This window comes from Bufo gargarizans, chromosome 3 (genome assembly GCF_014858855.1).
Source record: "Bufo gargarizans isolate SCDJY-AF-19 chromosome 3, ASM1485885v1, whole genome shotgun sequence".
Lineage (NCBI taxonomy): Eukaryota > Metazoa > Chordata > Amphibia > Anura > Bufonidae > Bufo > Bufo gargarizans.
The window spans coordinates 360,218,011-360,242,423 of NC_058082.1; the positions used below are offsets into that span (position 1 = coordinate 360,218,011).

At 44.4% G+C, this 24,413-nt stretch overlaps 1 protein-coding gene across 4 annotated transcripts in view; it reads left to right on the forward strand.

Annotated features, from left to right (window-relative positions):
• HIVEP3 (HIVEP zinc finger 3) overlaps window positions 1–24,413 on the forward strand; it is a 146,310-nt gene that overhangs the window by 96,796 nt on the left and 25,101 nt on the right. For 3 of the 4 annotated variants that reach the window (XM_044287950.1, XM_044287951.1, XM_044287952.1), the window contains 3 exons: window positions 2,869–3,005; window positions 17,289–17,464; window positions 17,594–17,692. In XM_044287950.1, the coding sequence (XP_044143885.1) occupies window positions 2,869–3,005; window positions 17,289–17,464; window positions 17,594–17,692 (412 nt within the window). The remainder of the gene's footprint in view (window positions 1–2,868; window positions 3,006–17,288; window positions 17,465–17,593; window positions 17,693–24,413) is intronic. The other variant, XM_044287953.1, reaches the window with a different exon arrangement.

Genomic DNA, 24,413 nt, shown 5'->3' on the forward strand with positions numbered 1-24,413 from the left:
TGTCAGTATGGAATCTGCAACAGAGGCCCCAAACTGAGCCTCCAACTCAGATGTAAACAAGCCCTTAACATTATTTAAAGGGGTTCTGCACTTTGTTTTAACTGATGATCTATTCTCTGGCGGAGGGCCGATCAGCTGTTTGAGAAGGCAGCGGGGCTCCAGCAGCGGCGCGGCCTTCTCACCGTTTACTGCCGGCCCACTGACGTCACGACTAGTATCAACTAGCGTGGACGGGGTTAAGCTCCATTCAAGCTTAGCCCCGCCCACGCTAGTTGATACTAGTCATAACGTCACTGGGCCAGAGGTAAACAGTGAGAAGGCCGCGGCGCTCCTGGAGCACCGCTGCCTTCTCAAACAACTGATCGACCTGGGTCCCGGGTGTCGGACCTCCGCCGATCAGAAGCTGATGATCTATCCAGAGGATAGATCATCAGTTAAAAAAAAGTGCAGAACCCCTTTAAGTCTATGTATTATGTATTTGAATTACTGCAGCTTTCATACTGCTTCTCGGGTAATAATACTCCTTAAAAATGGTATTTTGAATATTTTTATGCTTCTGGAAAAATGTATCCCAAATTATTTTTATATATTTATTATATTATAAAGACAATGATGTTCCACATTGGGAGCTGCTTTAAGCCAATGTGGTTTGGCAGTTCTGGCCTCTATTCTTTACATAATGCAGCAGGCTGATAACAATCATATAGCTTTCTGTGGGACACAAAGAAGATAACACCACATGATTACATGAACAACCACAGATAATGTGTAGTAACAGCTTGTGCATTGAAAAATGCTTATGTATCTATCATTCCTTAGTGTTCACCATATTAAGGGTTCCCGCAGACAGCTCTTCTGTGGGTTGTGAAGCTCTAGTGGTCACCACTTGTGGGAAGACACAAGAGAAACAGATACTCCTTGTTTCTGGGAACTGTGATGAAAAGTCCTACTGTCACGGTGAGGAGTGGGGGAAATTCCCCACTGTACAATGAGGAGCAGACAGGATAGCAACTGGGATAAGGGAGCAGGTCACCTCCTAGAGCTTCCCTAATCCTCGCCCTCACTCCTAACTATATGAGCGGACCCAGAAGGTAGGACAGCTGATACCCAGGAATCTTGGATCCTGAGTCGCCCTGATAATCCCTGGAATAAGAGCAGGGGTAAAACAACGTGTTCTTCAAAGACACGGATGAACAGGAGTCTCACTGGCCTAGCTTCAAAGAAAGGGACAGGCAGTGAACAGCTACTGAATCGGCAGGTAAGAGCCCAGAAACAACATGCACTTACCTGCCGAGGCAACAACGACAACCAGAGCCCCATGCGGACAGGATGCATGGCTGCCCCTGGCAGAGCTGCACCCTGAGACCCCCTTCCAGAGGCACAACACACAGGGAACATGTCTAGCAAACATGCTAGACTACAGACACCAAAAGACCAGACATGTAACAACTACTCGACAAGACAACAACCACCCATACATAAATATCACCAAACATTTGCTTTGGTATTGAAGGGAAGGTAGACTACGGGATAACATAGATGATATCGGAGAGACATCGATGCCCCACTAGGTGGCCCTGAAGGACTGGGCAGATAAAACACCCAGGACAGGAGCAAAGCTCCAGCACCAACAAAGACTGGAGGACAACTGACTCCAGCCTGAAAGCCACAGGTGATAAAACCCAAGTAGCCACACCCAGCCAGGAAGTTAACCCCTCCAGCACCAGCAGGGGAGGAACCAGGAGAAGGGGAGTAAAGCCCATACATGCTGCGACAAAAACGCGTTGCCTCTGGCAACCAGCATGTACGGCTAATGTGTCACGTTGCACAACAAAGACCGTGACATCTACTTAGTTGGTGTCCATGCTAATGTCATTTACAGGAAAAATACAACCTTACAGCCAACATATGACTGCCATGTTATTGCTGTTGTTACTTTTATCCATGAGGTGTGCCTTTAATGAGTATTCATCTACATTGACATTGTTCATGGGTTATATTTGTATTAAAAAAGGATTTCAGAGATTTGTTTATTAAGACAAAAGACAATATTAAGGGCATTGTAAAGACAATTTCTGATTGAAGTTGGCCTAAGGATCAGCTTGATCGCAGCTGGTCTGGGCACTGAAACCCTCAGGGAATAGATGCTCCAGAATTATCACATCGGGAATGCTAGTACTTACTAAAACAGACATGTCAGAAGAGGTTACAGGTCCTCTTTAAATCCACAGTGATCCACTATTTTTAAACCCTAAAACAAGAAAGAAATCTAAGGCGCCACCCATACAAACTGTGCAACCAAAAGCTGCATTGCAAAATCAGTGGGTGCTTTCAGGGACTGTGCATGAAAACATTTAAAGGGGTTTTACGGGATATTTTAACTAATGACACTATCCTCAGAATAGGTCATTGTCCAACATTGTAGACCCCCGCCGATCAGCTGTTTAAGAAGACACCAACGTTCACAGTAGCACCGTGACCTTCTCCCAGCTCACCAAGCACAGTGCTGTACGTTTTGTAGCGGCTGTGCTTGGTATCGCAGATCAGCCCCATTCACTTCAATGGAGCTAAGCTGCTTCTAGGCCACGTAACTGATGAACGTGTCCTCACTGGCCTGGGAGGTGCAGAGAGGAGGCCTTTGCGCTACTGTGAGCACTACTGCCTTCTCAAACAGCTAATCACTGGGTGTCAGACCCCAACAGATCAGATACTCCTGAACTATCCAGATGAAAAGTCATCCCTTAAAAAATCCCAGAAAACCCTTTTAAGTACTCCATATACCTATATGTGAACTTTCGCATGTTACCACAAAATTTTAATTATCATGAATAATGAAAACTCATTTTCTTTCTGCAATGGGATGAAAAGCAGGCTCATATTCCCACTCAAGCGCACAAGGAGACACCTAGAACTAATAAAGAAGAAGAGAAAAGGGTCAAATCAGAAGACTCTGGGCCGACTCCTAAGCGAGGAGAGCCTTCACGTGTGCGGATCTTTGAGGGAGGGTGAGTACAATTTCAGTGCAAGTGTTGAAAAATAATATGCTTTTTCCAATTTGCTTACATTTAGTTACTTTACATCTAAAGGTTGTCCTCATCTGCATATCAATATATCATCCATGCAATACTATTAAAGGGGTTATCCGATTTCAGAAACCGCCCCCGGCTCCCCGCTCCCTGCACTGCTCATGGTCCTCGCACGAGCCTCCCGGCGCAGGGAGGGAGGACCGGGGTAAGTAAGTATATTACATGGGGGGTTGTTTCTGAAATCGGATAACCCCTTTGACCAAAAAATGTTGCTGGTCTGAGAATGATAAATCATGATGTGTACTTGTACTGTGTGGTGTCACTTTGAATCCTCTCACAACCTGAGTAGTCATTTATGTTTGCCTTCTGCCCAGGGCCGGTGCAAGGATTTTTGCCAACACAAGCGAAGCTACATTTTGGCGCCCCCCCCGCCCACGCTTCTGCTCTCTGTGGTCCTGGTATCTTCTCTCTGCTTCAGACAATGGCTGGTTTAAGGACCATATTTTTCGCACCTAGGTTTTAGAGGAGGATAATAAGAAAAAAATATTTTCCATTATACCTCAGGTCAGACCAGCAATCAGACCCCCAATGTTAATCAGACCTCAGCTCACAGCCCCAATCAGACCCCCAATGTTAATCAGACCTCAGATCAGAACCCCATGTCAGACATCATCCCCCAGCCATCAGACCCCCATGTCACATTTCTCCCCCTCCATGTCACATTTTTCCGCCCTCCCCCAGGGTGCGCCCTAAGGCAGCCGCTTGGTCTGCCTTATGGTAGCACCGGCCCTGCTTCTGCCCTATCCCAGACTGTAATAACAGTGTTACTCTATAGAGTCTTGCTCTACCTCCTGAACCATTTGGGTGTTTGAAGGAAATGTCCAGTTGTGAGTTCAAAAATGATGTTTAGTCAGTATCTATAGGTGCTATTTAGTTGGTATTTGTTTTCCCCCAGGTCTTGCTGCTTGGCTTTTTAGCTCTACTCTATTTGAGCTACAGTGTCTACTGGGAGTCTGAGGTAGTCAGAGACACTCCCCATCTCATCATTGGTTCAGCCTGCAGCTCAGAAGGAGGGTCATGCCAATATACCAGTCTTGATCTCCTGTGTGATGAAGTAAGATGCTCCCAATTTATTAAGAGACAGATGGCTCTTTGGTTCTCCAAGAATGACTTAAAATGGCCGCCAGCAACCTGTCCTAGAATGTGAGGGGGACTGGTTGCCTCCATTTGCAGAGCTGTCTAGGAGGGTGAGGGGCCATCATTGTGATATGCCATCATGGCTGAGCAGCCTGCCAGGAAAATTCACCAATAAGTTGTATATTTAAGTGCCAGAGCATAATGTATAGTGAGGCTCCGTCCCCTCCCCCAACTAGGTAGCTCTGCAAGTGGAGGCAGCCAGTCCTGCTCGCATTCTCGAACAGGTTGATGGCAACCATTTTAAATCATAACTGGAGAACCCCTTTAATAAACTAGGTGCATCTCTGGCCCTCTGTGCTCCAGAAACTCAAATCTTGAGCTCCGACTTACACCAGTTTTTGGTGCCATTTCTATAGTAAATCTGGTGGGCCGCGATAAGCTAAGCCCCACCCCTTTTCTCCCCATTTTAGAAAAGCAGCTAAAAAAGTTGCAGATCTGGCATGCACCATAATTTGCCATGTTTAACGCCACAGTAGCGGTATTAATAGATTGACAACTCTTCCCTATTTTATTGTAGTATTTTTGTCGGTTTTCATTTCAGTGCATTACGGTCTTACACCTTTGTGTCTGCCATGCCGTTGTACAGTGTCTGTAATGTATGCTGCTTTTCTTTTGCTTTAGTATATGTGTCTCATTTAAAGATCTTGTAATAAGATGCCCAAGCCTGAATGTTAAACGAATGACTTGGAAACTATGTACTCATTTTCTGCACTTTTTACCACCTACTGGCCTTCCACAGTCTATTCTTGTAACTCCCCCACCTCTCCCATTCTTTCTGTCTCTCTCCCTCCTACCTCTACCACGCTCTTGTTTCCCTTTTCCTTTCCTTTTCTGCTCCCTCCTTTTTCTGTGTCTGTGAGAGGTAGAGGAAGCTGCATTCTCAAATCTTACATCATACGACCGCAGACAAATATTAACTCAGACTGGATCTCTTTGCGATGATCTCACCGCCAACCCTCCCCCACATCCACTTACCCACCAGAGTCTGTTCTGTGTCCTCAAGGTGATTGTTTCGTATTAACAAGGCTGACAGCATGAACACAGGCTCCTATTCCTGCAGTTCTATCTTTTCGGATGGGAGCCAGACATTGTGATGGGGCACAATCTGTGGTTGTATGTGAATGTTCTTCATTATTCTAAATGCAGTTGCCCCAAGTCACTTGTCCATCATTTGATGTTATGCTTTGAAACCTCAAAAATACCCCCTATGTGCTACATATTTGTACGCCTTTTTCTCAAAATAATATCTGAAAACTGTCCATTGGTGTCAGTTATGATGGCCGTGTCACAACCTATTTTCACTTTGTTCAAGCTCTTCCCCAGGACTGATTTCCAATTTTCTGACCTTTTCCCCAGGACTCATCCATGATTCCCTGACCACATCCCCCAGATGTCATCTGCTGTCTTCCTGACCTTTCCTAGATCTGCCATTCTACTACCCTACTTCCCAGGTACCCACCCTTACTTTCCTAACCCCTTTGCCTGTCAACACCTTCTCCTCTAAACATCCATACGCTCTCTTTTCGGAGTATTTTACATACCTGGTGCTGTCTATACAAGTGTTTTCTCTGACTTTACAGATTGTCTTTTTCAGCACACATGCGACTCATAGGGCATGGAGATAAGTAACAGAAATGAAGGTTTTTAACATTATAAATAAATCACCTACAAAGGTTAATATTTAAAGCGAACCTTTCACCAGGATTTCACATAATAAACTAATACCAGTACCTTATAGATATCCTCATTGTGTTTCAATGCATTCTTGTGCCGCTTTCCTGGGATGGATATTCATGAAAAAAACGAGTCATAAAGTCACGCTCCTGAAGTCAAGGGGGTAGCCCTTCCCTCACTCCGGGCTGTACCTCCCCTGCCCTAACCCCACCTCTAAGTAGTGTAACTGACACCCGGCTCAGTCGCCGGGACCGCGCTTGTACAGGCAGCGCATGCGACGTCGGACTCGAGCGCGATCCTGTAACTGAATCGCGCATGCGCCGTCCCCGATGCCTGCCTGTCTTCTCTTCCTCACGCGCAATTCTGTTACAGGATCGCGTTCGAGTCCGACGGCGCATGCGCCGCCTGTACAAGCGCGGTCCCGGCGACTCAGCCGGGTGTCAGTTACACTACTTAGAGGTGGGGTTAGGGCAGGGGAGGTACAGCCCGGAGTGAGGGAAGGGCTACCCCCTAGACTTCAGGAGCGTGACTTCAGGAGCTGGACACGAGGACTTTATAACTAGTTTTTTTTTCATGAATATCCATCCCAGGAAAGCGGCACAAGAATGCATTGAAACACAATGAGGATATCTATAAGGTACTGGTAATAGTTTATTATGTGAAATCCTGGTGAAAGGTTCGCTTTAACTCATGGTGTTTGTATAAGGTTCTATAGCTTGAATGTAAACTGCAGATTGCATTCTCCCGGATCTGCTGTACAAGTGGTTCCCACCCATTAAAGTGTTAAACCAGCTCCACTTAACAGTCCTTCCACCGCCTCTTTCCTGTCTACAGTATGCATGCAGGCAGCTGGTATTACAGTAGTGACAGCAGTGGGGCAGTTTTTCCCAAACCTGGGAGATTACTGTACATATCACAATCTTATGAGGATCTTGCAAGAGTCCCCCATCTTTTCTGTATTCTGAGCAATATGAGGAAAATGACCTACATAATATATATGTTATCATATAACAGGGTATTGCTTATATGGGATCCCTACAGCACAGATCCTAAATACACTGGTGTGCTTAAAGAGGCCTTTCTCCGCTCCTGACATGCCTGTTTTAGTAACTACTTGCATTGCCCATGTAACACCAATTTTAGAGCAGCAATTCTTATGGCTCTATGATGTGCTATTCCTCTGTTATTTCTACTAGAGGATTATGAATAAATTGCTAGCAGCTTGCCGTAAAGCTACAGATGGGTGTTACTATTTGGGGGTGTGCCCCTGCACAGTCTGACACCAGCACCACTGACTAGACAAAGTCAGACACACCTGCGACTGGTAACATCCAGCAGTACCTTTACTGCAGACAGCTGGCAATTTATTTTTAAGCTTCTAGCAGGAATAATACAGGAATGGCATTACACAGAGTCATAAGAATAGATGCGGAATACAAGAAGTTACTAAAGCTGACATGTCAGGAGTGGTGACAGATCCTCTGAACCCTTGGGGCTAGTTCATACCTATACAATATTACAGTTGGTTCCTCTGCCTCTTCCTACAAGAAGTCAGAGAGAAATCTGTATCTAAACTGACCTCTTAGTTTTCAATAGGAATTTGGGACCAAAAGAGAACAGATATGTCTGCTTTTGAAACAGGTGGCTTTTTGTGAATAAACCAGTATGCATTGTACATACTGTACATTATCCTAGATCATCTGGGTAGCAAGCATTAACACCTTCCCAACCTTGAACTTTTAATAATGCATGTTTTAAGCCCTCCCCTACCTTAAACCAGCTGGAAAGCAGGCATTAAAGAGGACCCGTTACCGGCACTGTCAGGTCCTCTTTAACCTCTTCATCATCCTAGACCATCATGGAAGCAGAAATTCTATTACTCTCTAGACCACTAGGGAAGCAAAATTAACTCCTCCATTAATCAGTCCACCAAGGATGGCAGCATTAAGGCCCCATGCACACGGCCGTGTTTCACAGCCGTGTGCGGGCCGTGGAACCGCGGCCTGGATCCCTCCTGAGAGCAGGAGCGCACGGCGTCACTGGTTGCTATGACGCCGTGCGCTCCCTGCTGCCGGCACAGTACAGTAATACACTGGTATAGATCATACCAGTGTATTACTGTATTGCGGCGGCAGCAGGGAGCGCACGGCGTCATAGCAACCAGTGACGCCGTGCGCTCCTGCTCTCAGGAGGGATCCAGGCCGCGGTTCCACGGCCGTGAAACACGGCCGTGTGCATGGGGCCTAACTCCACTACACTGGACTTCCAGGGAAATCTGAGATTAATGTAAAATTTTATTTTTTTATTTTGTGCTGTCCAATCTTGGTTGCATTTTGTAGTCCACAGCATCCTTTAATCCAAAAATATGTTAGTAATATTTGGAGACATGTTAGGCTACTTTCACACTAGCGTTCGGGCGGATCCGTTCTGAACGGATCCGCTCATAATAATGCAGACGGAGGCTCCGTTCAGAACGGATCCGTCTGCATTATTTTAGCATATAAAAGCTAAGTGTGAAAATAGCCTCGTACGGATCCGTCCAGACTTTCAATGTAAAGTCAATGGGGGACGGATCCGCCTGAAGATTGAGCCACAGGGTGACATCTTCAAACGGATCCGTCCCCATTGACTTACATTGTAAGTCTGGACGGATCCGCACGGATCCGCACGCCTCCGCACGGCCAGGCGGACACCCGAACGCTGCAAGCAGCGTTCAGCTGTCCGCCTGTCCGTGCGGAGGCGAGCGGAGCGGAGGCTGAACGCCGCCAGACTGATGCATTCTGAGCGGATCCGCTCCATTCAGACTGCATCAGGGCTGGACGGCTGCGTTCGGGTCCGCTCGTGAGCTCCTTCAAACGGAGCTCACGAGCGGACCAGCGAACGCTAGTGTGAAAGGAGCGTTAAACTTAAGGATGCACAAGGATGCAAAACGGACAAGAATAGGACATGCCCTATCTTTTTTGCAGGGAGACAGAATGGACATATGATGCGGACAGCACACGGTGAGCTGTCTGCATTTTATGAGGTTTGTGACACAGTGAGAGGTTTTGTCTGGGAAAACAGGTATTTTCCTCCCAGCATGTGCTGCTGGGCTGATTTACAGCCAGGTGAGGTCAAATGCAGGTCTGGATTTTAATTGCCGGTCCGGGTTTTGGCAGCACCTGGCTATCCTTAACTACCTCCCGACCACCTAACGCACGAATGCGTCCGGGAGGCGGTCGATTCATTCCTCCTGGACGCATCCGTGCGTCATCTCGCGAGACGCGAGATTTCGGTCTGGGCCGGCAAAAGTTGAAGAACCATATCGTCACCAGCCTGCCAGCCAATGATCGTGGCTGTCAGGCTGGCGATTTTTAAAATCTCAAATCAGAAGCCATTTAACACATTATATTTGTAAATACAATGTGTTAAATGGCTTCTCTGCTCCTCTGCTGGTCCTTTTCGTCGGTTGGTTCCAGCAGAGGAGCAGACATCACAGTGAGTACACACCAAACACTACACTTAGCCCCAGATCACCCCCCATCACCCCAATTAACCCCTTGATCGCCCCTGTCAATCACCTAGTGAAAGGGAAAAAAGTGATCAGTGTAAACTGTCCCTTTTTTTTCCCACTGCTATTGACTGTTAGGTTTTAGGATAGTTTAGGCCCCTTGGTTAGGTAGTTAAGCGATCGGTTAGCGCCCAGCCCACCGCACCGCAGTCCCTTATTCGCTGATTAGCGTATCGCTAATCAGCATTTGCACTTTTATAGTATCTGTAAGTGATCAAAACTGATCACAGTCAGATTTATAATAGTATTAGTGTCACCTTAGTTCGCCCTCCACCCAAAACGCAGTGTTTGCCCGATCAGGCCTGATCGGTCGCCCACACGTGCGTTCACCCACGCCCGCCCCGCCACAGTGACAAACATTATTATTTTTTTATCACTGCACAATCATTTTACAAGCACTGCAGAGATAAAAAAATCACTTTTGATATTTTTTATCAACCGCAGCGGCCTCCGGTACTTCGCTAGCCTCCCATTTGTAAGACAGGCTTGCTTTTTTCCTTGGGTAGTCTCAGGGAATACCCCTAAATTTAGTAGCCCAAATGTCAAACAAGGGGTATTCTTCTGAAGAGGCCTACAGGCTTCTGACCCAGTCGGATGAGGAATGGGAACCCTCATCTGACGAATCCAGCGGGTCAGAATATGAACCTGTAGAAAGCAGTGGCAGTCTGACTCAAAGTTCGGACGAGGCGTACCCGGCCCCGTGTCGCTAGACCACAGGTTGCGCAGGATCCCCTTCAAGGGAAGCAGAGTGGGGCTGGCGCTGTCGGATTACATGGTAAGGCATACACCAGCACCTCAGCCCATCCTGGACCTAGTACCAGCACTGCCGTACAACATGGTGAAGTGGCGAGCACCAGGAGGGCAGTTGAAGCTTGTACGGTGGCAGTAGTTACCCCGTCGCAGCCACCGCACAGACAGGCCCGTAGAGCCCCTAGAATCCCTGAGGTGCTGGCAAACCCTGATTGGCAGTACCCAACTTCAGCCGCACCTGTAGTTCCCCCTTTCACCGCCCAGTCTGGAGTTCGGGTTGAGACAGCTCAGATCGGTTCGGCCCTGGGATTTTTTGAGCTGTTCTTGACTGCGGAGCTCTTGGACTTAGTTGTGGCAGAAACAAATCGGTATGCCACTCAATTTATATCCGCCAACCCGGGAAGCTTTTATGCCCAGCCTTTCCGGTGGAAACCAGTCCAAGTTTCCGAAATTAACATTTTTCTGGGCCTTCTCCTAAACATGGGTCTAACCAAAAAGCATGAATTGCGGTCATATTGGTCCACGAACCCAATTCATCACATGCCCATGTTCTCTGCTGCTATGTCCAGGACACGATTTGAGACCATCCTGCGTTTCCTGCACTTTAGAGACAACACCACCTCCCGTCCCAGAGGCCACCCAGCTTTTGACCGGCTCCACAAAATTCGGCCCCTCATAGACCACTTCAACCAGAAATTTGCAGATTTGTATACCCCTGAGCAAAACATCTGCGTAGACAAGTCCCTAATACATTTTACCGGGCGCCTTGGCTTCAAACAATACATCCCAAGCAAGCGCGCCCGGTATGGGGTCAAATTGTATAAGCTCTGTGAAAGGGCCACAGGCTATACCCACAAATTTCGGATCTATGAGGGAAAAGATCAGACCCTGGAGCCGGTCGGTTGCCCTGACTGCCTGGGGAGCGGTGGGAAGACAGTCTGGGACTTGGTGTCACCCTTATTTGGCAAGGGGTACCATCTTTATGTGGACAATTTCTACACAAGTGTGGCCCTCTTCAGGCATTTGTTTCTAGAACAGATTGGCTGCTGTGGCACCGCGCAAACTAGTCGCGCGGGCTTCCCCCAACGGCTCGTTACCACCCGTCTTGCAAGGAGGGAGAGGGCTGCCTTGTGTAACCAAGAACTGCTCGCAGTGAAATGGAGAGACAAGCGTGACGTTTACATGCTCTCCTCCATTCACGCAGACACGACAATCCAAATTGAGCGAGCAACCAGTGTCATTGAAAAGCCCCTCTCAGTCCACGACTATAACCTTCACATGGGAGGGGTGGACTTCAATGACCAGATGTTGTCTCCGTGTTTAGTTTCCCGACGCACCAGACGCTGGTATAAGAAGGTGTCTGTATATTTAATTCAATTGGCTCTGTATAATAGTTTTGTTTTCTACAGTAAGGCTGGGAGAACAGGATCCTTCCTCAAATTTCAGGAAGAGATCATCGAGAACCTCCTGTATCCAGGAGGTTCCGTGGCCCCATCCACCAGTGTACTTAGCCGTCTTCATGAGCGACATTTCCCCAATGTCGTTGCTGGTACCTCAACCCAACCGTCACCCCGAAAAAGATGTTGTGTCTGTAGCAGGAGTGGAATAAGGCGTGACACCCGCTATTTCTGTCCTGACTGCCCTGACCACCCTGCCCTATGCTTAGGGGAGTGTTTCCGGAAGTACCACACACAGGTACACTTAGCATAGGGATCACATCTCACAGGACAGGTACACAGGGCTATAAGGGCCCATTCACACACAGCTGCTGCAAACCTCTCCTTTCACCTGGGAAAAAGTGCATAATGCACCTCGCCACATCTTTGGGCGATTTGCGCTTTGCACATTGTCCCATGGGGAAGGAGAGGTAAAAAAAAACAACAAAAAAAAAAAACACCAGTAAGCAAAAAAGTTAACGTTCAGTTCCAAAAGTTAAATAAAGTTTATATGTTCTGTTCAAAGGTTATTATAACGTTAATAAAATTTATTGCGTTGCGGCCTGTTTTTTTTTTTTTTACCTACCTTCCAGGTGGGCCAACCGATCGACTAGCTGTAGCACTGATGTGCATTCTGACAGAAGCATTGCGCTGCTGTCAGATTACACACAAGTCGGTGTATGCGGCGCTGCAAGACGAGATTTCTCCTCTGCAGTAAAAGATACGTTTGCTGAGGCATATGAGCTGAGGAGGCGGCGGTGTTCATATGCTTTGGCAAACACTTTGTATATAAAAAAAAATAGAAAAAAATCCTGGCAATGATTTATTCATCCACATCGATTGATGTGAATGGAGAAATCGGGTTTGCCAGGGCATACGAGCTAAGTGGGTATGGATGTAGGGCGGAGCTCCTATGTCCTGGCAGACGCCTTTCCCTTCCTTTTTTTTTTTTTTTTTTTTGGCAGAGATTTTTTCATCCACATTGATCGATGTGAATGAAGAAATCTGTGCCGTTCATTTTTTTCTTTCAGCCCAGAGGCTGAACGGGAAAAAAAAATCTCACTACCTGTATGCTCAATATAAGAATAGCAGAAACAACTAATGCTGGCCATATATGTAATGATTGCGGAGACCCTCAAATGCCAGGGCAGTACAAACACCCCACAAATGACCCCATTTTGGAAAGAAGACACCCCAAGGTATTCGCTGAGGGGCATATTGAGTCCATGAAAGATTGAAATTTTTGTCCCAAGTTAGCGGAAAGTGAGAAAAAACAAAAAAAAAATCAATTTCCGCTAACTTATGCCCAAAAAAAATATTCTATGAACTCGCCAGGCCCCTCATTGAATACCTTGGGGTGTCTTCTTTCCAAAATGGGGTAATATGTGGGGTATTTATACTGCCCTGGCTTTTTAGGGGCCCTAAAGCGTGAGAAGAAGTCTGGGATCCAAATGTCTAAAAATGCCCTCCTAAAAGGAATTTGGGCACCTTTGCCCACCGAGGCTGCAAAAAAGTGTCATACATGTGGTATCGCCGTACTCAGGAGAAGTTGGGGAATATGTTTTGGGGTGTCATTTTACATATACCCATGCTGGGTGAGAGAAATATCTCAGCAAAAGACAACTTTTCCCATTTTTTTATACAAAGTTGGCATTTGACCAAGATATTTCTCTCACCCAGCATGGGTATATGTAAAATGACACCCCAAAACACATTCCCCAACTTCTCCTGAGTACGGCGATACCACATGTGTGACACTTTTTTGCAGCCTAGGTGGGCAAAGGGGCCCACATTCAAAAGAGCACCTTTAGGATTTCACAGGCCATTTTTTACACATTTCGATTGCAAACTACTTTGCACGCATTTGGGCCCCTAAAATGCCAGGGCAGTATAACTACCCCACAAGTGACCCCATTTTGGAAAGAAGACACCCCAAGGTATTTCATGATGGGCATAGTGAGTTCATGGAAGTTTTTATTTTTTGTCACAAGTTAGTGGAATATGAGACTTTGTAAGAAAAAAAAAAAAGAAAAACATCATCATTTTCCGCTAACTTGTGACAAAAAATAAAAAGTTCTATGAACTCACTATGCCCATCAGCGAATACCTTAGGGTGTCTACTTTCCGAAATGGGGTCATTTGTGGGGGTTTTCTACTGTCTGGGCATTGTAGAACCTCAGGAAACATGACAGGTGCTCAGAAAGTCAGAGCTGCTTCAAAAAGCGGAAATTCACATTTTTGTACCATAGTTTGTAAATGCTATAACTTTTACCCAAACCATTTTTTTTTTTTTTACCCAAACACTTTTTTTTATCAAAGACATGTAGAACAATACATTTAGCAAAAAATGTATATATGGATGTCGTTTAAAAAAAAAAAAATTTACAACTGAAATTGAAAAATGAGTTCTTTTGCTAAAATTTCTTTAAATTTCGATTAATAACAAAAAAAGTAAAAATGTCAGCAGCAATGAAATACCCCAAATGAACGCTCTATTAGTGAGAAGAAAAGGAGGTAAAATTCATTTGGGTGGTAAGTTGCATGACCGAGCAATAAAGGGTGAAAGTAGTGTAGTGCATTAAGAGTGTTTCAGCTAGGGGGGGCTGAAGTGGTTAAATAGGCAGCTGGGCTCAGAAGCGAGGTCTCTGTGATGGGATCTCGGAGCCTTGTGTCTGGATGAAGGCTTGCTACCTGTTTGGCGTGAAAACAGGTTGGTGCTGCTATGGTCAAGGACTCTTTGAGGCAGAATTGCCGCATGATGTGAATTAACACCAACATCGCAAGGTGACTTTTTGCCTGATTATGACTGCTTGTTTTGTCACTTGCCTAAAGTGTGAATAAAACACTGAACTGTTTGATCCAAAGAACTTGTTGTTGCCTCTATACTGCGTCCACTAATCCTGTCTTCCAGAGTGAAACCCCACAGGGCCCATAATGGGTCTTCATCCTATCTGCAAAAAATATATAATGTAGCATAGCCTTTCAATAGATCAGTGTAAAGCTTAGGTACACTGCCATACTAGGTATGCCTTCCATTTCCTTTCCGTTCCGTTCAAACATAGAACATGTCCTATTATTGCCCGCAAATAACGATCCGTGGCTCCATTCAAGTCAATGGGTCCGCAAAAAAAAAAAACAGAATGCATCCATATGTCTTCCGTATCCGTTCCATTTTTGCCAAACCATCTATTGAAAATTTTATGCCCAGCCCAAGTTTTTTATGTACTTACTGTTTAAATATTATTGTATGCTTCCGTTTCCGTTTACAATCCGCAAAAAACGGATCACAAATGGAATGGCGGAATGGAAGCGGAAACACTACTGAAACAAAAAAAAAAACAGACCGCAAAATACTGAAAAAGCCATACGGTCATGTGCAGGAGGCCTAACTTTGTACATTTTATTGGTATTTTTGCTCGGTAATATATTACCACTTTCAGGCAGTAACTACATGTATATCAGCATGGCAGTATTTAGGGGCATCTTTCTAATCCTACCCCTTTACTGACCCCCTCTCGTTGTTGCTTTCTCTAATGTTACATTGTTACATTTGTACATGCTTGCTTTCTTTCTTCAATACCTTTTATTTTTCCTGAACATTTTGTCCTTGCTTTTGTTGTGCCCTCCTCTATGTCTCTTAGATTCTCTCCATGTCCGCTACTCTCTCCATATATCATGTGTCTCTTATTACATCCCTCCTCTCTTGTCCCTTATCTGTTCTTGACCTCTCCTTTATTCTTACTGATCCATCTCTCTTGCATGTTCCTACCCACTTGCTGTTTCTTAAATCACTAAAAACATTAACACTTGACATGCATTAATGTAGTTGTAAATGAGTCAGTGTTTTCCCACTTGCTGTAGTTGACCATTGTATTCTAGAAATCCATTGCTTGTATCTTTCAGAAAATTGCTATTATAAGATGAATAAGATCTGTAACCTAAAAGTTTGCAATTTAGGCTCCTTTCACACCTGCGTTCAGGTGTCCGCTCGTGAGCTCCGTTTGAAGGGGCTCACAAGCGGCCCTGAACGCAGCCGTCTGGCCCTAATGCATTCTCAGTGGAGGCGGATCCACTGAGAATGCATCCGCCTGCCAGCGCTCAGCCTGGCCGTGCGGAGGCGAGCGGATCCGTTCCGACTTATAATGGAAGTCAATGGGGACGGATCCGCTTGAAGATGACACCATATGGCTCAATCGTCAAGCGGATCCGTCCCCCATTGACTTTCAATGTAAAGTCTGAACGGATCCGCTCAGGCTACTTTCACACTTAGAAAATTTTTATAAGTTATAATGCAGACGGATCCGTTCTGAACGGAGCCACCGTCTGCATTAATATGAGCGGATCCGTTCAGAACGGATCCGCTCGAACGCTAGTGTGAAAGTAGCCTTAGATGTACCTTCTATACAGGGTGAGACAAAAGTCTGGACACACCCTTTAAACGTGTGTAATTTGTAGTGTGTGAAAGTATAAATTGGGATGGAGGCTGCATTATTTGTGTCTTCGGTGTCATTTGGAATATGCTACAACCTAGAAACACACTGGAGGTGTCGGTTGCGACCTATCTTTACCTGGTTATCAGTTAAGCGAGGTCAGATTTTCCTAAAGTGACATGCACTTGCTTATACCTTTAATCCAGCCATACGTTTAATCCAGCTGAAGAACTGGAGGTGATACTTCTTCACAGCTTTGTATGATTCACCATTTTAGAGTTTCTGAGTAAATTCTAGCCAAGATTCATTTATCACGTTTCTTGTATTTGAACCAGACAACTGCCATCTATACACGGATACATCTCCTACTTCCCTTCATACAGTATATTATAAAACTCCTCAAAACCACCACTAGAGGGAGCTCAGGTCATAGGAATTTATACAGTTACGATTTATATCAATGGAAACTGTAAATAATCTCTTTACACTGAGCTCCCCTAGTGGTGGCTGCTGGAAATTCCAGTGAATTTATGTCAGGAACATGAGAAGCAGTTGAGCTGTAGCCACATAGCAGTCTTGTGGTGCCTCCCTTGTAGGTATGCCACGGCTGTGCAGACACTGAGATTGTCCTTTTCTTGTGTTTTACAGTACCAGCAGTGTGGATGAGGGTTTCAGAAACTTGTATTGGGAATTTTGCTGTGGAAATGTCCACCCTGTGTGGCCGTATCCAAAATGGGTTGTCCAGGATTACAAGTATTATGGCTGCTTTCTCCCCAAAACAGCTCTACACATCTCCAGCTGGATGTGTCCTTGCTGCTCAGCCCCATTCACTTCAGCATAGCTGATATACAATACGAGACAACCCATGGAAAGGTATGGTGCTTTTCTGGGAAGAAAACAGCCATACTCTTTTTATGCTGAACACCCCATTTAAACTAGCAGGGATTGCTGGGAGATGTCTTCTCTGGAGCCTCTGGAATTGTGAATTCTTCTGTAGACTTCAATACAATCTGTAACTCAGGACCAGTTTGAGATACTGCAATGCCTTTTCAACTTTTTATGTAGATGACTTCTAGGTATATGGAAGCTAAAATGGCATATGAAAGTGGACAGAGGACCTCACTTTATTAAATCCAGTACTCAGGTGCATTTTGTGTAATGTTTTCTAAGTGTCAGAGTTGACAGTTCATATTCTATTTTTTCAACTCAATTTCCATTTCTCTAGGTACAAATCAAATGAGGAGTATGTTTATGTGCGAGGCCGCGGCCGGGGAAAGTATGTGTGTGAGGAGTGTGGGATTCGTTGCAAGAAACCTAGCATGTTAAAGAAGCATATTCGCACACACACAGATCACCGGCCATATGTGTGCAAGCACTGCAATTTTGCCTTCAAAACCAAAGGTGACTTTCTATCCTGCTAAAATTGCTAAGGAATCTGTCCTTAAACAAAGCCAGTATCAGCTGCTTTCACCAGCCCCAGAAATGCACAACATCAAGAATTAATAGTTAATATTTTTTTCTATTTTTCAGGGAATTTAACTAAACACATGAAATCCAAAGCACACAGCAAAAAGTGCCAGGAACTAGGTTTAGTGCCACCGTCTTTTGCTGACCTGGATGCAGAAGAAGGTAATGTATTTTATTTAACTTAAGGGCTCATGCACACAAAAGCAATATACAGGCACCAGAGTGCTTCCGTGGCATCTCGGTCTGTGCCTCCGCCCCGCAAAAAAATAGAGCATGCTCTATTTTTTTTGCGGTGCAGATGGATCGCGGACCCATTCAAGTTGAATGGGTCTACATCCGTCAGAGCCTTTTAACCACTTAGATGCCATGATCAATAGCGCCTGCAGCATCTGAGCGGTATACAGAGGGAATAGGCTCACTCTGTCTCTCATCGGCATCCCGTAAATAAGATTGTGGGAAACCGTTGTCTCTGCGTGGCAGTCTGAAACCTTGTGAAGGCTCCAGCACTGTCTGCAGTGTATCCTAGCAAGCATGCCTCTCTGGCGCAGCCTGCTGGTGACTGTGTAGCTCTGACAGTATAATTCTCTTGTACTACATATTGCTTATTAAAGTCCTCTTGAGGGATTGTTAAATGGTTACAAAACAAAGTTAAAAAAAGTTTTATTCAATCAAATTTCCAAGTTAAAAATACACCTTTTTTTCCATTGAAAAAAATGCTTTTCAATGAAAATATTGCAAAAATTAAATTCCCTTCACATATTTTGTAACGCTGCATCCGTAATAACCACATTACACATTTATCATGAAACTTATCCCACATGGTGAGCGCCGTAAAAACAACACCAAAAAACGAAACAAAAAAAAGCAATGCCAGAATCGCTTCTTTTTGCTTATTCGCCACAAAAAAACTGAATAAAAAGTGTTAAAAAAGTTTTATGTACCCCAAAATGATACCATAGAAAGAAAAATAAAAAGGTTATGGGTCTTGGGATGCGACAATGCAAAAACATTTTCTTACTTAAAAAAAGGTGGTTTTATTGTGCAGAAGTAGTAAAGCCTAAAAAAACAAACCTGACCACGGCATCTGAGCGCATGAAAGCCCAGAAGCGTGCGCTTCAAGGTGTGCTCCGGCTCCTCCCTGCGGAGATCGGAAGAGCCGGAGCTTGTTAGCAGCAGCCCCTGTCCTCCTGTGTGTCAGGAGGCTGCTGCATAGTATGGGAACTATAAAAAAGTGTAAAAAAAAATACATTTAAAAACACCCTTTCCCCAAAATGAAAAAAAAAAAACATAAAAAATACACATGGTGCAAATCACCGTTTTTTGGTCGCTTCTCCCACAAAAAAATTAGATAAAAAGTTATCAAAAGTCAAATGCACCCCAAAAAAGTATCACTAAAAATTACAGATCGGACCGCAAAAAATTAGCCCTCACATAGCTCCAGACACATAACTAAAAAAAGTTATCATGGTCAGTATAAAAACACAAGAAAAAATATACATATGTGTTATTGCCGGATTGGAGAATGAAAGTAACAGGTCAGTTTTACCGTATAGGGAATGCTGTAAAAATTAAAACAAAAAAACAGGATTACAGGATTGCATTTTTTTCCAATTTCCCATTTGTAATTTTTTTCCCGCTTCCCACCACATTGTATGCAACTTTACATAATGCCATTAGAAAGTGCCTCTTGTCCCGCAAAAAAACAAAAAACCCTCTTGTGGCTATGTGAATGAAAAAGTTATGGCTTTGAGAGGGCTGGAAGTTAAAAACGAAAACAAAAAAAATTAAAATCACCTGAAAGGGTTAAGCAGGTAAAAAAAAAAAAGAAATGGGGAAAAAAACACCAGACATAGAGCACACTGTGATTTCAGAAAAGCACCATTGACCCAAAAAGTGCACCTGAAGGGGGGAAAAAATGCCAGTACAAAAAGCCTCCAGTTTGTCCTGTGTTTAATATTTCACCTATTAAGACAAAAAATGGGAGACCATTAATAAACTGTAAGGCCCCTTTCACACGGACGAGAATTCTGCGCTGGTGCAATGCGTTAGGTGAACGCATTGCACCCGCACTGAATCCGGAGCTGGACCCATTAACTTCAATGGGGCTGTGCATATGAGCCGTTATTTTCACGTAGCACTTGTGCGTTGCATGAAAATCACAGCAAGCTCTATATTGTGCGTTTTTCACGCAACGCAGGCTCCATAGAAGTTAATGGGGCTGTGTGAAAATCGCAAGCAAGTGCGGATGCGGTGCGATTTTCACGCATGGTTGCTAGGTGACGATCGGGATAGGGACCCGATCTTCATTATTTTCCCTTATAACATGGTTATAAGGGAAAATAATAGCATTTTTAATACAGAATGCTAAGTAAATTAGGGATGGAGGGGTTAAAAAAAATTAAAAATGTAATTAAACTCACCTCATCCACTTGTTCGCGCAGCCCGGCTTGTCTTCCTTCTTCTTCTTTGAGGACCTCGGAGAAAAGGACCATGGGGATGGATCGTGTGATGAGCGCAGTGACGTCACCAAAGGTCCTTTTCTCCCAGGTCCTCAAAGAAGAAGAAGGAAGACAAGCCGGGCTGCGCGAACAAGTGGATGAGGTGAGTTAAATTATTTATTTTTAACCCCTCCATCCCTAATTTACTTAGCATTCTGTATTAAGAATGCTATTATTTTCCCTTATAACCATGTTGTAAGGGGAAATAATAAAATTTACACAACACCGATCCCAAACCCGAACTTCTGTGAAGAAGTCCAGGTTCCGGTCTGGGTACCAAACATGCAGTTTTTTCTCACGCGCGTGCAAAACGCATTAAAACGCTTTGCACTCGCAGGGGGAGACTGCACAATAGTCAGACATAACTATCAGTACGCTGAAATCAGTGCATTTATTACCGCTTCATGCTGCTCTCAGAGAGGGTAGTATAAACATGCTGAAGAATTCCCTTTAAAGCAGGGGTGCACAACCTGCGGCCCCCAGAGCCAAGGTTTGCGGCTCGCAATCCTGGACAGAAACACAGCTGATCGTGAGATCAGCTGTGTTTCTGCCCGCAGCGCCGCACAATGGATCATTACAGCTCCTGCTCCCGCACTGTAGCAGGAGCGGGACAGGTCCCCAGCTGTCAGTGACAGCACGAGACCCGATGAGAAGGCAGAAGCAGTGTATCAGCACTTCTGCCTTCTCCTCACACAGGTGAGCGCTATGCAGGGTGGACCCGGCTTGGGGGCAGAGGAGCGAAGAGCTGCAGGCCCAGGAGATCCTGATCAGCTCTGCCTGTGTACAAAGCCCACACAGCAGGCTGGTTTCCCCTGTAACTGGAGCTCCTTTGAATGCCCCATTTACAGTGGAAATAGTGCAAAAAAAAAAAAAAAGGCTGTGTCACCAAAGGTCTTTCACTGACCACTTGGGGACAAATTATATGGAAAAAATATAGTAAGTTACATTATTATTTTTTTAAATATAATAAATCACAAATAAAAGAAAAAAAGAAATAAAATATGATGGCAAAAAATAGAAAATTATATAAAAAATATACTAATAAAATAAAAGGAAAAATTGCAGCAAAATAAGAGTGTTCACTGCCCTCTAACAGTCTTTTTATGATCCCTTGGGGGGACACATTATGTTGCAAAAATATATTTAAAAAAAAAAGTCACAGAGAGGTCACATTATCAATCATGTTAATGCTCCGTGTCTCTGCTGTCCAAAACGGGGCTTGGCTCTTTCACGCAGCGGATTACCCACACGGCATCCGCTCGTGTGAAAGAGCCCTTATGAACAAGTTCCAGCAGCATGGCCCCTGAAACAGAAGATTCATACTTACCTGCTTCATGCCGCCCTGGCCCCCTCTGCCTCCATCTTACGGTGCCTGCACTTTTACACCTGTCAGTGCATGGCCATGGTCATACACAATGACTGACTTCAGCAGTGACACGCTACTTGTGGCCACATCAACGCTGAAGCCAGTGATTGGCTGGAGAGGTGCACGTGACCATGGCCATGCACTGCCAAGTAAAAACAGCGCTAAGAGCAGGTAAGTATAACTCTTTGGTTTCAGGGCCATGCTGCCAGAACTTGTTAAAAATTCATTTTTACTGGGAAATCCCTTTAAGCCAGGGGCCAAGTCTTCATAGGAATGCTGGCCTGTGTAATCGTGCCGCACATCTCTCTGTGTAATCGGGGATGTGCTACTGATAGTCAATGTAACTAAATGAAGGAGGAATGACTGTGACAGCCATCATTCCACCCCAGTCACTTTACATTGGCCTGTGTAAATTGCGGCCCCTTGAAATAGAGCGATGTGACAATGCGGTCCTGAGACCAAAAAAGGTTGTGCACCCCTGCTTTAAAGGAACACTAAACATAAAAACTGCACAAAAATAAATCAAAATACCCCAGCATTCTGTCCACTCTTTTTCTTGGTCCTATTTTGTCTCACACTTAAAAGTGAAAAATGTTTGAGAAATGCTCTCGCTCAGCTCAGTTATGTTCTTCCTCCTCACTTTCCTGTGTTTGGCTGTAAAGTTGTGTTCACATGACACAGTTTTCATCCAGAGTCTCTGGGCCAGATTTATCATTAGCTCAGGTCAGAATAATGGAGTGAAAAAGTCCCCAAAAAAGTCCCAAACACTAAAACTGCACAAAAAGTTGCGACTTTTTTCTGCTCTGCACTATGCTCGCCAGTTTTCTGAAAGTAGGCGTGTTTTCTTATGTAAATGAATCTTTAGACAGATTTACTATTGGGACTATTTAAAAAGTCGCAACAAAGTTGCAATTTCACTCCAGTGAGGACCATGTTTATCTTATGAGACTTTTTAATAGAACATGCGACTTTTTCATAAAAACATGCAACATTTTCGTAAAGATGTGCGACTTTTGTAAAGCTGCTTACTGACGGATAAACTGCTACCGTCAAACCACATTTATTACAGTCTTAAAGGGCCGATCATAAATCTGACTTGGCTAAAACTGACTTTAGCCATATGTGAAAGTGGAGTGAGCTGTCAGCGTCATGATATTTGCGGAAAAACTAGGGGGGGGGGGGGGGATTTATCTTTAGCGGATTATTTGAAGTCAGTTTTGCTTGAGTCTGCGTTGGTGTACTTTATGTCACATGTTTGATGAATTTGTCTTATCCTTAGACTTAACACTTTTGTCTAGAAAATCTACTCCAGTTTTCCTACTCCATCCTCTTACTAGAGTGAGATTGCAACTTTTTTTTTTTTGTGCCTTATTGAAAAAGTTTCAACAATAAATCTGGAGTGAAACTCATTAAAGGGTTTCTACCACTTGCTGTGGACGCATTTCGTTTTCAGACACTAGCGATCCGCTAGTGTCTGATGTACCATACAGGCCAAGTATTATATTCCTCCGTTCCGCCGTTTTCTTTAAAAAAGCACTTTTATATTTATGCAAATGAGCCTCTAGGTGCTATGTGGGCGTCTTTTCAGCACCTAGAGGCTCCGTCTACCTTCATAAACTGCCGCCCAGCTCCTCACTCCAGCACGCCCATCTCCTAGTGAAATTGATCCTCCCCCTGCTTCTGGCGTCCGAAATCTCACGCCTGCGCCGTTCGTCGTGGCATTCGGCGCAGGCGCAGTCAATGTCTGAGCTCAGCAGCTGTGTGTGTCTGAAAACGAAATGTGTCCACAGCAAGTGGTAGAAACCCTTTAAGGCTACTTTCACCCTCGCGTTTGGTGCGGATCCGTTATGGATCTGCACAGACGGATCCGTTCAGATAATACAACCGTCTGCATCCGTTCAGAACGGATCCGTTTGTATTATCTTTAACATAGCCAAGACAGATCTGTCTTGAACACCATTGAAAGTCAATGGAGGACGGATCAGTTTTCTATTGTGTCAGATTGTGTCATAGAAAACTGATCCGTCCCCATTGACTTACATTGTGTGCCAGGACGGATCCGTTTGGCTTCGTTTCGTCTAACGGACACCACAATGCCACAAGCAGTGCTTTGGTGTCCGCATTTAACCACTTCAACCCTCCTAGCTGAAACCCCCTTAATGACCAGGCCACTTTTTACACTTCTGCACTACACTACTTTCACCGTTTATCGCTTGGTCATGCAACTTACCACCCAAATGAATTTTACCTCCTTTTCTTCTCACTAATAGAGCTTTCATTTGGTGGTATTACATTGCTGCTGACATTTTTACTTTTTTTTGTTATTAATGGAAATGTAACGATTTTTTTGCAAAAAAATGAAATTTTTTACTTTCAGTTGTAAAATTTTGCAAAAAAACGACATCCATATATAAATTTTTCGCTAAATTTATTTTTCTACATGTCTTTGGTAAAAAAAAATGGGTAAAAAAATTGGTTTGGGTAAAAGTTATAGCGTTTACAAACTATGGTACAAAAATGTGAATTTCCGCTTTTTGAAACAGCTCTGACTTTCTGAACACCTGTCATGTTTCCTGAGGTTCTACAATGCCCAGACAGTACAAATGACCCCATTTCGGAAAGTAGACACCCTAAGGTATTCACTGATGGGCATAGTGAGTTCATAGAACTTTTTATTTTTTGTCACAAGTTAGCGGAAAATGATGATTTAATTTTTATTTAATTTTTTTCTTACAAAGTCTCATATTCCACTAACTTGTGACAAAAAAAAAAAAATTATTCTAGGAACTCGCCATGCCCCTCACGGAATACCCTGGGGTGTCTTCTTTCCAAAATGGGGTCACTTGTGGGGTAGTTATACTGCCCTGGCATTTTAGGGGCCCATATCCGTGAGAAGTAGTTTGCAATCAAAATCTGTAAAAAATGACCGGTGAAATCCGAAAAGGGCTCTTTGGAATGTGTGCCCCTTTGCCCACCTAGGCTGCAAAAAAGTGTAACACATCTGGTATCGCCGTACTCA